Source organism: Cnephaeus nilssonii (genome assembly GCF_951640355.1).
Source record: "Cnephaeus nilssonii genome assembly, chromosome: 18".
NCBI classification, from domain to species: Eukaryota; Metazoa; Chordata; class Mammalia; order Chiroptera; family Vespertilionidae; genus Cnephaeus; species Cnephaeus nilssonii.
Window position 1 is genome coordinate 33702310 of NC_137089.1, and position 14431 is coordinate 33716740.

At 40.8% G+C, this 14431-nt stretch overlaps 1 protein-coding gene across 1 annotated transcript in view; it reads left to right on the top strand.

Annotated features, from left to right (window-relative positions):
* Window positions 1-393: 393 nt before the first annotated feature.
* The window catches only part of NKAIN3 (sodium/potassium transporting ATPase interacting 3), a gene marked incomplete at its 5' end in the record, with an annotated part of 430497 nt that continues 416459 nt past the window's right edge, over window positions 394-14431 (top strand). The window contains one exon of the mRNA XM_079796055.1: window positions 394-447. Within this exon, the coding sequence (XP_079652181.1) occupies window positions 394-447 (54 nt within the window). The remainder of the gene's footprint in view (window positions 448-14431) is intronic.

Genomic DNA, 14431 nt, shown 5'->3' on the forward strand with positions numbered 1-14431 from the left:
CCCCAACGCAGACAGCCCACTCCACTTTTCAGACGCCCACCTCCTGCACACTCCCCTCCCCTGAACAGACTTCCACCCACTCGCCATCTGTACCCTCCCTTCCGCCCCCTGCCAGGCTCCCCCTCCCCAAGAAGCGGCCCCGCACCGAGGGACGCAGGGACCCCCGCCAGACGCTCGGGTCGCGCACGCCGTCCCGACCCCTGCCCGCCCGCCGGGGAACTAACAAAGGCGGCGCGCGAGCCCAGACCCCGGCGCGGCGCGCGGCGGCCGCGGGGAGGGAGCCTGCGCCCGGCCGGCCCGCGAGCCCCGGCGGGGGCCGCTCGGGAGTCGGAAGGCGGCGGCGCCGGAAGCCGCGGACCGCGGAGCGCGCGCCGCTCGGACGCCGCGGGCACCATGGGCTGCTGCACCGGGCGCTGCTCGCTCATCTGCCTCTGCGCGCTGCAGCTGGTGAGTGCCCCGCGCCCCAACCCGGCCCGGCCGCCCCGCTCCTTCGGAGGAGCCGCAGCTCCCGGCGCTCCCGCCGGCCCCCCCGCCCTCCCCGCCACCCCGACTGGCGCTGCCCTGCCGCCGCGGTGCACTCGCGGTGTCGCGCCCGCCCCGAGGGGAGGACTCGGTTGTCCTTTAGGTCCCGTGCGCTGGGGTTCACCGCGCCCCCGCCGGGTGTCGCCACGAGATCCGGTGGCTCCCGTGGAGGCGCGGGGTGGGGTGGGGGTGGGGGGTGAGCGGGTTCCCGCTCCCGGGTGGCACCCCTGGCGTTAGCACCCGCCGCGTCCCTGCTGAAGTTTCTCGGGGCTCGGGGCTCTTTCTTTGGGGGTTGTTCGCAGTACCGCTGTTTAATGGGGAGGTGCCCGGGAATGCCCACGTTCTGAAGCTTCAACTCCTGGCTCCGAGGGAGGCGGTTCTGACCTTCCTCCCGCTGGGAAGTGGTGCCCGGGGACTCTTGGCTCTCCGGGAAGAAGGGCTGGCGGTGTGTGTTTTAAACAAAGTGTTTCAGCCCCTGCCCTTCCTATTTCGCCTTCGATGTTGCTGAAATGCTGCACGTTTAGAAAGCGACAGACTGACAGCTGTCACTAGAGAGAGACCAGAGTGAAAGGCTCCGGTGGCGCGGTGGCGAGAGGAGAGTCAAAAGTGCTTTCTTTGCGGAGCGAATGCTTTTCTTAACGTGTGTCCTAGTGGGACCTAGGCCGGCCCTGAGGGCTGTTCCGTTGTCACTTGAGGTCAAGGCCACAGACCTTTTGTGTCAGACTTTGGTGTGTGAGAGATTAATAGACATCTCCCTTTCATTACCCTTAAGACAGGCTCTGTAGATGCTCTGCCAAGCTTTCTTCAAAGTGTCGTTTGTTTTTTAAAGTCACAAGCATTTTATTTATTTATTTATTTATTTATTTATTTATTTATTTATTTATTTATTTGAAGAGCAAGAGGGAAACGCTTTTCAGGGAACATTAATATGTAACGCAAGTCATAAGCCAAGGCATAAAATGATCCTCTTCCTTTAATAGTTAGTCCTTGGTCCCATGGATGTGGTAAAAGGTTTCACTTTCCCTGGCCTCAGTGTTCTGCTCTCCCATAAAAGCCTCAACTTAGATGTGCTCTTCGCAGTTTACTTAACATGTGCACACTTTATGTATTTATAGATTTGAAATCTGTGGCTACTTTTCTTTAAATCTAAGGGGCAGTTCCTTCTGTCCTGTTCAGTAGGACATATTCTATAGAGTTTTCTTGAAAAATAATTTTAAGTCTCACTTGAACATAAATGTTTTTCTGTAAAAAGAGAAGGCCAGAATATAATTTATACTTTGGTTATTAGAAATGGACATGACTTATAAGTGGGGGAAAAACTGAATAAATATTTAGTCAACCTTTGACTATGCAAGATTGTAGATAGACACATTAGGTTGTATAATCTATAATGATGTAATTTTTGCCATTTTATATCATTGGAGGGTAAGAGTTTTTAACACAGTGGATTTATCAATCCAATTATGATGTCCTTAGTTGGTGTTGTTATATTTGTGATGATAATGTGTTTGGGGTTTCATCTCTTAGCTTGAAATGCTCCCACTTTCCACATAAACCTTCTTAGTTGCTACAAACGCATCTTACTCTTTAAAGCTTGTCTCAGAATTCCACTTTCTCTATGAAATCTTCCGTGGTGCTCCAGGCAAAATCAATCACTTCTTTTTTCTGAAATCACACAGCACTTTGCTTTTTCCTCGGTCAGAATACACTTCATCCCCTTAACTTACTTTATTATATACACGTGTCTCTCATCATTAGAATGTAAATAACCTGAGGCTAAGGATCAACCATTATTCATCTTTGCAAACCCTGCAAGTCTTTAGGAGAACTCATCTTAGGAGGTGGAACATAGTGGCTGAATTTATGATAGTAATTAACTTTTGCAACCCATATAAAGTTTTTGTGTAAACACGATTTTATTTTACTCCTAAAATTATCCTCTGAAGAAGGCCCCCATTCCATAGTTGGCAGATGAGGAAGGTGATACTCAGAGTTAAAAACTTTTCCAAATCGGTAGTTTTTGTATGGTAGAGACAGTGAGGGGATAGTAAACACTTAATAATTTGGATATCAAACAAAACATGTATGCATATATTACATTATTATACAATACATCGTATATATATATATATATATATGATACGTAGCACTCATGTGACAAATAATAATAATAAAATATGTAATGTTCTTAACTGTAAATCCTATGTAGCCAGTTAATTCTGGCAGAATCCTTTTGTTGAATTTGATGAACTCCTTGGTTCTGTAGTTCTGACATGAATGCTGATTAATATGTTTATTTTCTATGAAGAGAAACAGGAACGTGAAAAAAGGAAGCTAGCGTTGGAACTTCACTCTATCAATGACATGATGATGGTTAGCAACCTTGGAAACGTTCCCTGCTGAAATTGGAAACTGCCCCCCTTCCTGGAGGGCAAGGTGAGCCTGGAGAGAGAGGCAGGCCACTCAGACTGGCAGGGAGCAGGTTCAGTAAGCAAGGGGACTTACATAGAAGCAGCTGTAAGATGAATTGATTTATGAACCCCTACCCCTGCTAGAATCTTTAAAGTTTATATAGAGGCCTTAATGGGGTTCAGTCACATGTACCATCCAGATGGTCTCCACAACACATTGTTCTCTCCAGGCTTTGTCCTTGAAATGGCCCCTACTGTGAACACAGTGAGCAGAATGTATATTCCAAGGGCAGGCCAGGGTGAAGAACCTCTGACTGTCCTGGTGCTGCTCCAGGGTCACCTGGAGGTCACGTCCTCTTGATGACCTTTTCCAATACCTGAGCAGATTCTTTGCTGAATTGAATAAGTTTTCAAATACTGGAAAATTATTTAGTTATTTTTTGTGTGCTATTGCCAATAATGGCATGACACATTTTAGGTTTAATATGCATTATTAGAGAGAAACTCTCCATTGCTTTCTTAAGTCTAGACAATCGACAAAACTGTTACACCCTGATTTTTAATATTTGCCAATTTCTTTGGTGTAAATATTCCCTTCTTACCAAGTCAAAGTACACCATTACACCACTGCCTAGTATTTCCATCATACAGAAAAAATAGGCATAAGTAACCTCAAAAGCATCAAGTAAGACACAGTAAAATAATTAGGAAGGGATATACACTGAGTGGCCAGATTATTATGATCTCTGAACGCATAATAATCTGGCCACTCAGTGTATATGTATATATATTTGAGGCCCGGTGCATGAATTTGTGCATGGGTGGGGTCCGGCCAGCCTGGCCAGAGGGAGGGGACATGGGCGGTTGGCCAGCCTGCCTGCTGGTCGAACTCCTGGTCAAGGGGACAATTTGCATATTAGCCTTTTATTATATAGGATAGACACTGAGTGGCCAGATTATTATGCGTTCAGAGATCATAATAATCTGGCCACTCCGTGTATTTTAAATATTTAGTACATCTGTTTTTAATATGATTTACTTAAGTTTAAGTTTATAATATTTCTTTTTAAATAATGGATGTGTTTATGAATTGGCTTACAAATTCCTAAAATTTTAACTGACTCCTGGAGCCAGTAGAGCCTGCTCTAGCTTACCACTGGGTAGGCTGGCAGATCTAGTGTTCTTTCCATTGGAGTCATCTGTCTTTCCCCCACCTTTCATGTGTTTTTTTCTGCTCCCACGAACTGTTGGAAGAAGGAGGTTATGAAGGAGTAAGTAAGTGTGGGTGCTGAGAGAGGAATGGTTCTCACAGAACACTTTCGCTGAAGAGAGTACATGCTAATGACGAGGAATAACTGTGCAGGTCATTGAAAGATGGCACATCCACCCCTTCTCAGAAACAAAGGAAAAGTTCTTATGATCTCATTTACATTTCATCCAAACAACCCTCCAGGGTGAAGCATCGTATTGACAAATATCATTGGAGAGAAGTTATCCTTTTGGGGCCAGTGCATTTGGATGAGCTTTGGTTTGCAATTTCAAGTCCTCTTCCCGCATTCTTCAATCCCCTGCTCTGGCCACCTCCCATCACAACGTTTTCTCCATGCTTCTATCCCTGGGCAAATTAGTGTGTTTTCCTCAGATTTTGCATTCACGTTCTTAATTCTGCTAGATGCATTTAAAGAGAAAGAGAAAAGCGTGAATGCACACCCATAGAGAACTGTGCAAAGGAAAACCTTTGCAATCCCTCACTGTGTAACAGATTCATTAAGTCATCCAAGAACTTTTGGATATATTTTTGTAGGGACACTTTTGTTTTTGAATAATGTATAATTTTATTATCATATATGTGTGATCTAGAAATAAAAAGAAATACCTGATCATATGCTTTTTAGTAAATTAGTTTTAGTTGCCACATTTAAATGAGTCTCAATTGCATGTTTTTAAAGTCTGACATGTACCCCAATGTCCTTTCAGCGTCATTTTCTTACCGTGGTCTCGGGGAAGTGTTGAACTAAGGTTGTTGGAGATTATTCCCATAGAGTTTTAGACATCTTCTTGACACCACAGAGGTCAGACTCTAAGAAGCATTCAACAAAATTTTGTCACTGTTTTCCCAGGGAGCTTTATTTCATCTTGCATCACATTATGGAAAGGTGACAGCCACGTTCCTATTAGAACTAATAATCAGTGCAACAAAGTAAAAAACGTTCACTTCACGTTCTACAGAAACAGAAACCTTTAAAAGATTTGTACCAAACAAGCTGCTTTTAACACATTGATGGGCTGTAAGTTTTATTTGAGAAAACATCCTCTCAAATTAAAGAAAATTAGTAATGGTTTTTTTCTCACAGTGAAAATCACGGCGCCTTATCTTTCTGTCCATACCATATTCAAACCATCTTGTGGCCACCTGTGGCACTATAATGCTGAGATAAAGAGTTGGCAGGTGTGTGAATGATGGTGGTGTAGTTGTGGTAACATGTTTTTAAACTAAGTTTTATGAAATGTACCATTCACCTGTCATAGATAGTTGCCAGTGGCTACAGAAATACATTTCTTTTACTGTGTAGATACCTATATTGATACTTTTGCTTTAACATGTTTTGAATTTTAATAGTTCTTACTTTTCTTCTATGCAATATAATTCTTAATAATTTAATTTCCATTTTTTTCTACTCTATTTAAATGTTCTGGTTCATCTCATAAGACTCAGAAAAAGTTAGGGAAATTAAAATTGTGGATAATAATGAAACTCCAGTTATGGTGTGACTGTTGTTGAAATCCTTATAATATTCTACAAATACACATCCATTTACAGCTGTCTTTTTACTTAAGTGTACATTCAGAGTATTGAACTTGCCTGGGAATTATTATATTCTCATGGTCTTGTTGCAGATTGAATTGTGTCCCCTTCACCCAGAGTTCTTACTGGGGGTTAGGACTTCTTATGTTGAAGTCCTACCCCCTAGTAACTCAAAATCTGGCCTTATTTAGAAAAAGGGTCATTGCAGATGTAATTGGTTAGGTTAAGACGAGCCTAGGGTGGGCCCTAGTCCAGTGTGGTTGGTGTCCTTATAAAAAGGGGGAATTTAGATACACAGGTATGTACACGGGAAGGGCACCACGAGAAGATGAAGGCAGAGATCAGGGTGATGCTTCTATAAGCCAAGGAAAACCAAAGATTGCCAGCCAACCACCAGAAGGTAGGTGAGAGACATGGAACAGATTCTCTCAGCCCTCAAAGGAACCAACCCTGCCAACACCTTGGTATTAGACTTCTGGCCCCCAGAACCAGGAGACAATAAATTTCCATGGTTTAAGCTACTCAGTTTGTGGTACATTGTTATGGTAGCCTTGGCGAACTAACACAGATTTGAATTTTTTATTTTCCCAGTAGACTAATCACATATTTCTATGTGTTTATTTCTTTGTGTGTGCTATTGATTTCTTTTACTAGATTTTAAGTCCCAAAGGACAAAGTCTCTGATTTGCTCATGGAATCTTCCTCATACCCTTCAAAGGGTAAGCACTCAATGCATATTAGAATAAATTAATGCATAAATGAATAGCTAAACTTTGAGTGATTTTATATGCCAGTCATTGTATGAGGTACTTTATATATCTATGAAATCATGTAGTTCTCAGAACCATTCATTTTAGAGATTCAGAAATTGAGGCAAAGAGAGTTTTAGTAACATGCCCAAGATCATACAGCTGGGAAATGATGGAATCAGGATTCATATTTGAGTCTTCATTGTCTTTACTGTGTTCTGTGCTTTCTGTACTTGAAATAACGAACAACATTCAATAAGTATTCATAGAGTCCCTGAGCACTGGAAGTACAGGTGTGAACTACTCAGATGCAGACCTGCTCTTAGGCATTTACTAGTATATCTGAAGGCAGAAGGGCTGCCAATAAATGCATAAACAAAAATTATCTAATTACAAATATGTTAAGTATTACTAAGGAGATGAAATTATCATACACTCAAAGAAGTTGGGAGGAATCTTCTTAGATAGGGTGGTCAGGAAGACTTCCTAGAAATTAGAAGCTGAGTCTCAAAGAATGACCAGGAGTCAGCATGCAAAGAGAGGGGAACCATTCTAAGCAAGAGAAACCAAATGTGCAAAACTTCCAGTTTTAAAAGAGCTTGGGATGTTCTAGAAGTGACAGGAATCTGGGCTGGCCAGGGTGTAGTCTGAGAGAGAGAGAAAAAGAGAGAGAGAGAGAGAGAGAGAGAGAGAGAGAGAGAGAGCATTCAGTGAGATGGTATTGGACATGTGCAGTGGCACTGGATTTCATTCAAAGAGCAATCTGAACCCACTGGAACATTTAAAGAGTCATGGTATCTTCTGTGTTTCAAGATACTCTTATTGCTGAGTAGAGAATAGATGAGAGGGAAATGAGAGGAAATGGGAGACAGGATGCTCTTCTGTTATTCTGAATGAGAGATAATATGAGTCAGGCACATATATAACAACAGACAGGGGAAAGGATGAACGTGAGACATGATTTAGGAGGAGAAAGCCTAGGACTGGCTGATGGGTTGACTTACACATCTTGCATAACAGAATGCAATTGTGTACTTTTTCCTGAAAGTGGGAAAATTGGGTGTTGTGGGTGTGGAGGTGCAGCAGAAGTGTTTGTTTGGAGATATAAAGGTTCAGTTCTATTATTATTATTTAAATATATTTTTATTGATTTCAGAGAGGAAGGGAGAGGAAGAGAGAAATACACACATCAATGATGAGAGAAAATCATTGATTGGCTGCCTCCTGCACGACCCCCACTGGGGATTGAGCCCGCAAACAAGGCATGTGCCCTTGACCAGAATTGAACCTGGGACCCTTCAGTCTGCAGGCCCATGCTCTATCCACTAAGCCAAACTGGGTAGGGCAAGGTTCTGTTTTAGACACTTCAAGATTCTGATACATGAGGTCAAGTAGCTGTCAGGTATATGAACTTGAAACTCAGAGGACAAGATGGATTGAATACTCAGAATCAGGAATCATGAGCAATATTAGCATTTATAGTCCTAGACGAGGTCACTTCAAGAGAGAGTGTAAAGGTAGATGAGAACAGTACTGAAAACAGGACTCAAGGTTTTGAATGTCAGTTTTACGGAGACTATTGGGCAAATACTTGGTAAAGTTGAAGTGGACATGCTTTCTGAGGTGCATAAAAAATTCATGCTTTTAACCCAATCAATACTAATTGGTTTTAATGTGTAAATTGTCAAGAGTTTACAACAGAATATAACATTAGACTAAAAGATAACATTTATCAAGGATTAATATTCAAAATGCCAATTAAATGGGCGTGCAAGCCAATGACACATAGCACTGTGTCCAATTTACATTTTTGATATATTTTGCAAAGATACTAAAATAAAATGGGAGGTAGCCCTAAATACTCTTAAAGGAACATTCTTATCTTTGGCCTAGGTAAAGTACTGGAGAACAGATATTTTAAGATGGGTATAGTAAAACAAAATTCTGGTGAAAGCATTGAGTCTTACTCAATGACAGAAGTTTGGGAAGATGAAACACTTGAGCTAGTTGTTCGCTGTTCTCTTTGACTTGGTAAGAAGATCACCAGTTCTTTGATTTGGAAGAGAAGCATCTGTCTATTGGGAAAGGGAAATGTAGGTGTAGGCTCGTGGACAGTAGGGGTTGGAGGTACTGACAAGGGCACTTCATACACAAATTAGATGGTCCATTGTAAGGGAAGCAGGGGAAGATCATGTTCTTTTTTTCTAGTTCCTTTGGTCTTTTGTGCATAGAGAACCACTCTTTAGAATGGTTTTTCTGATTAATTGTATTCCTGAATTATTAAGTAGAATTAAATGTTTGAATTTTTTCTCCACTATCTCTGCAGGTACTTGCATTATGAATGGTTTCATGCAGATGCCCAGTTTCTTTGTTAACAAGGGCATTGGAATATAATTTTAGCTATCACATTCTCATAAGAGATATGAGCTCAGTGGATGTGATGATAAGTTGTAAATATATTTCTGACAGTTTCTCCCTATTCCGGTAATTAGAAACATGGCTATCCTTTGGTATTGATTAATATGTAGTATAATAAGTGCTTGCATGTGGGAAGCCCCAGGCTGTAGAGGTGACTGGATAAATCAGTTAATTAAGGTACAAAGAGGAATGCTCTACCCTCCAGTTATGTTTTCTGTACTGGTAACTAGTTGTAACAGATCATAATGAAGATCATGGGAAATATAAAATTCTCGTTGATGACAATTCTTTCTCAGTTTGTATTTAAAATAGAAATCCTTGATGAGGGAGCACTTTCAAATTATAGTTTATGAAAGGTAACATAGCTGAGATTTGAGGGGTCCTCAAGAAATTATCTAGACTCGTCTTTGGTGCTATGGCAGAACTGCATGAATCTCCAATACCAAAGATCCTCCTATTGATTCATAAATATCGCTGAGAATGGAAATTTTTACTGTTAGCAAATATTTAAATAAAAATTTTGTGCTTCTATTTCTATCTTATTTTCTACACCATTGTCTTTTATCTGGATTCTGAGTAACAGATGAAGGCAGCAATGTGCTTGGGTCAGCACCTACCATCTGGGGAGACGTCACTGTTACAGTTACAGAAACTCTACAAGCCTGTATTAAAAATTAATTATGTAAATTTTAAATTACATTAAAGACAAAGGTAATAAGTATCCCAAACTCAACCCTTCCTAATTACTTTTACTTCATTGTACTGTACTTCAACTATGCTCCAGGGGTTATTTTATAAGCATTGCATCTATATAGTAGAAATTCTATATAACAGTGTGCTATTGAGCATCTCTTTCCAACTCTGCATCTGGTTACATCACATTGGTAGCTAAGACTCGAATGTAGTGGAAGTATTTACATCATGAAAATACACAAACATTGCTAATCAGGCCCTCCTACCACCCCTCAGAGCCAGTTATTAAACATTTACTGGCATGACACTGGTTTTTATATTAAAAATTCCAACATTAACTCCTTTTATACAGTAGCTATAGGATCTCCCTAAACAGAGTAGTTGGTAACTGATTTGTGACTAAATGGTTCAGAAATGATAGTGGTTCATCAGTTTCACTCTAGGCGACTTATGAGACTCTAGAATCCCTCACTATGAGGGAAGTCATTTCTGGCTAATGGGTGTTGATTGATTCCCGTGAAGGAGAGAGGACTACCTCCAATGCCCAGCTCCTCCACCTGTCTACAGTATTGGCCCTAATTATCTTTTTCCACAGGGATGTCAAATAATCAATGGTGAAAAGATCAAAACACCATCTTATATCACAGTTGGTTCTTTCAGGCTTCCTAGCTTCCATTTTCCATTGTACCCACATTGAAATACTAAATATTTGATCTTGAAGGAAGCTGTGAGAAGGTGATTTACTTGAGAACACATGAAAAGATATTTGGCTCATGAAATGTATTTTATGAATTTTAAAATGTAATCATTGTTAAAATGTGCAATGAAATCCTATGGCACCTTGGTTCCCTTGTTTCATTCTTATAACACCTCCATGAAGCAGATATTCATATACATATTCCTATTTACTAGTATAGGCAAGAAAACTGAAATGTGGAGAAATTAAGCAGTATATTGAAATCATATGTTATGATATGACTTAAGCCCTCAGAAGTGGAGAAACGTGGATAACAAAATTTTGTGTGTTATCTTATGACTAGAATAAAAGAGAGTTTTTTCCCAGGCCTCATGCCAAACCAGTTGGAAAGAGTAATTATTTAAGCAAGCAGTTTCTCATAAAATGTAATTTTAAAATTATGATCCAGGTGATTTGAGTAATAAAAAGAGATAATGTAAGCCTTGAAACAGCTCTTTTTCTGTCCGTTTCTGTTGGAAGATAGCTTTCCTCGTGATTGATATCTAATTTTAGCGTCCCTCCGGAAGCACCCCAATTTACCCTGAAACAAAAGGACGAAATGCAAGCATGCTTCAGACCAAATATTCTGCACCTTTTACATGCTCTATTTTCTTCAACCGACGAACCACTTCTGACAACGCTTTTACCATCCAGATGTAATCCTCTAATACCATCGGGACCTCTACTCACAAGTATCCTCTCTCCCCATAAAAGTTTAAACCTCAGATTCTTTTTGCTCTCTAATGGGAAACTCTACCCGGGCCTTGGAGTATATAATTGTTAAAGAACTGAATGTGGCAGCCACACAATTGACTGAGCATCCTAAATGCAGGGCCAATTAGAGGAAAGCATTAGATGAAGCCTCAGAACCGTTAGGAAGCCTGCAAAGACCCCCTGGAAGTATTTTCTTATAAGAGAGGGTTGTGTTTGGAAATACAAAGACGGAGTCATCCTCAGGGACCTGTCCTTCACACATATGGTTCTCTTGAAGTATTTCGCAAGCAGGAGACAATGTTTTGTAACATTTCACAGACTACACCATACAGAGGCGCATTGGTCATGAATTGTTAATGCTTGTTTGACTAGTCCAAGATTGTCTTTATATATACTTTTTTAACTCCTTCACTACTGATGATACTTGTATTGGCAGGCACAAGTTTTGAGGAGTTTGACTTAAGATATGAGTAATGGCTTGATTTTCTTTCAAGAGAACACCAAAGCTAAAGAGATAATTATATTTAAAGACATATAAAGTTTATATTTCTTTTATTTTTAGTTATAAAATTTAATTTGATTTTGAAATGTTGATTAACTGCCATTCTACCAATGAAAGGTTTAAAGTGCCCTTAGGAGAATGGTACTTAAATATTTATAAACTAGAGGCCCATTGCATGAAGATTCGTGCAATAGGCCTTCCTTCCCCTGGCTGCCAGCACCAGTTTTCCTCCAGCACCCGGGACCCAGGCCTTTGCTTTGGCTGCAGTGAAGTCAAGCCTCTTCAGTCTTCAGTCGTCTTCAGTCTTCAGTCTTCAGACTTCAGTCTTTGCTCCATGCCTGTGCATGCAAATTAACCCACCATATTTGTTGGGTTAATTTGCATACTCACTCCTGATTGGCTGGTGGATGTTGCAGAGGTACAGTCAGTTTGCATATTTCTCTTTTATTAGTGTAGATAGAAATACACTTCTGTAGCCCATATGTGTCTTACTTTATATTTAATTAAGAGGTAATCTGAAATTTAGATTTGGGTCAAGCATCACCTGCAATGGCTATATGCTTTCCATGACCCAAAACAAAGGAAAAGTGATAGAGAACTGTTATCCCAGAGGCATGAGAATTATGCTGATGGATGGTTAGCTGCTGTGTAGCCACAATTTTTTCCAAAGTGAGTACTGGAGGCTGACTTCATGGGGGGACTGATGACTAGAAGGCACGATTAGTGCCATAAGGGCAGCATTTCATATGATAAAACTTAACCCAACATAGTAGCAGAAAGTCAGAAATAGATTGTCTGGATTGAACTAAATGTATGTGACAAAGACAGTACAAGAAACCATAGCAAATTTTATAGACTTCATTTATAAGCCTGAGGCATAAGATCATTGAACATTTCTGGGAGTTCCTGATATCTTGAGTTATTTTCTTCTATTACATTCAAGTTGTAGGGGGAACAATGTTTTCGTCAGGATTAAACTACAGATTCATGTATAAACTACATTATGTGCAATGATAATTTGCAAGAAAGTCCTAGGGATAAAGATTTGAACAGTAATAAACCACAGACAAAAGATGAATCATCAATGTCATGTTCTTTAAGCAGTGAATATTGGAATGCATAAATATGATATGTAGTAATTCACTCTTGTCAGTATCGATCTGATATATTTAAACAAAGGAATGTGACAGTTTCATATTTTCCTTAGTGAAGTATTTTGTAAAATGTACAATCAAACTTAAAAGGAATTTTGAAATAGTTCAGAAGGAAAAATGAAGGGATTCAGGTTATTTAGCATTAATGGTAGATTATTAGTATCACAGGAGTTGTCTCAGAATATTGAAAGGAAATATCCTCCCCTCCACCCCACCCTGCTTCTTCATTCCTGCCATCATTGCCCCACTCTGCACGTTCTGACTCACCCCAGTTCCTGAGCCGATACTAAGTCAGGAGAGTGCATATATCAGTATCTTCAGCTCTTCAATTGGTTACCACTCAAATTTTAGCTCACCTACTTTTGAAGAATGAAAGACAACGATATGTCAAAATGGCTTACTAGAGAAACTTGGGCACCTTACAAAAGAGGTCCCTTGTGACTCCTTATCCACTTGGTTCCCAAGCTTTCTTGGTGGTCGCCAAGGTCTGACAACCCCTCACTCATGATTCTACCCTATATTATTGGAGTGGGCCCACCATATATTGAGATGCAATTGATGTCTACTTAGCACCAAGTTTAGCTACGTCTGTTACTTGTGCTGCCCACATCAATCTCTTACTACTTGGAAACGATATAGACTGATTTCATTAGGCAGCTCTCTCATCCTGCAAGGTAGTGGTAATGATGCAGTTGCAGCTCCATTTGGTTTGCTGTCCATTGTGATGGTAAAATTCCAACATAAACGTGCCTGTGCTGATGTTCCTGTAACCACTGCCATCCACCTGTGTTACACCATGTATTCTCACCTCAGTTGTATTTTTGTGAGTGTGACACTCTTATGGAGACTCTCAAAGGCCACCTGGAGCAGTATGTTTTATGATCTGGCCTTGCCACCCATATGGCTGCGAAAGGAGCCATGCGACATTCCCAACAGGGCCATTTCCTTGACATAAGAGAAAAGTGATGTCAGAAACCTGTACCATATGGCAGCACACAGTGGATAAAACAGGTGCATAAAAGGTGTCATTACAGGAAATGTATTTGACGTTAATTTAGTTGTATCCATCATCAATTCTTAACTGTCGACTTCTCAGATTATTTTTGAAATTACTACCTGGAGCTTGAGAGTAGACGCATGTTTCCTTCTACTACCTCATTTGCTTTCTCTCCATAGTAAAGTCAGGTCAGCGACTGCTCTGTAATTATTTTCTTCTGCAAAATGGATGGTGTGATCAAATTCCATAAACACTGTATCTGAACAGGATGTGTTATGAAGTTTATGGAGGAAGATTTTGGAAATGATATCTATGAAGATTTGAAGAAGAGACCAGATCAGGGCTACTTTTGTCTGAAAGGGTAGATACAGCCTGTATTAGCCAGTGTTCTCCAGACAAACAGAATATATATCAGCAGATCATTATAGGAATTGGCTTACATGATAACGGAGGCTGACAAGTCCTGCCATCTGCAGTTTACAAGCTGGAGAACCAGGAGCGCTGGTGGTGTAATTCAGTCTGCGTCTCAGGGCCTATGAACCAGGAGGGCTGATGCCCAAGGGCAGGGGAAGACGGATGCCCCAGCTCAAACAGAGAGCAAATTCTCCCTTCCTCTGCCCTTTTGTTCTGCTCGGGCCATCACCGGACGGATGATGCCACCAGCATTCCTAAAAGTGATCAGTCTACGGACCCAAATGCTAATCTCTTCCCAGAATCACCCTCACAGGC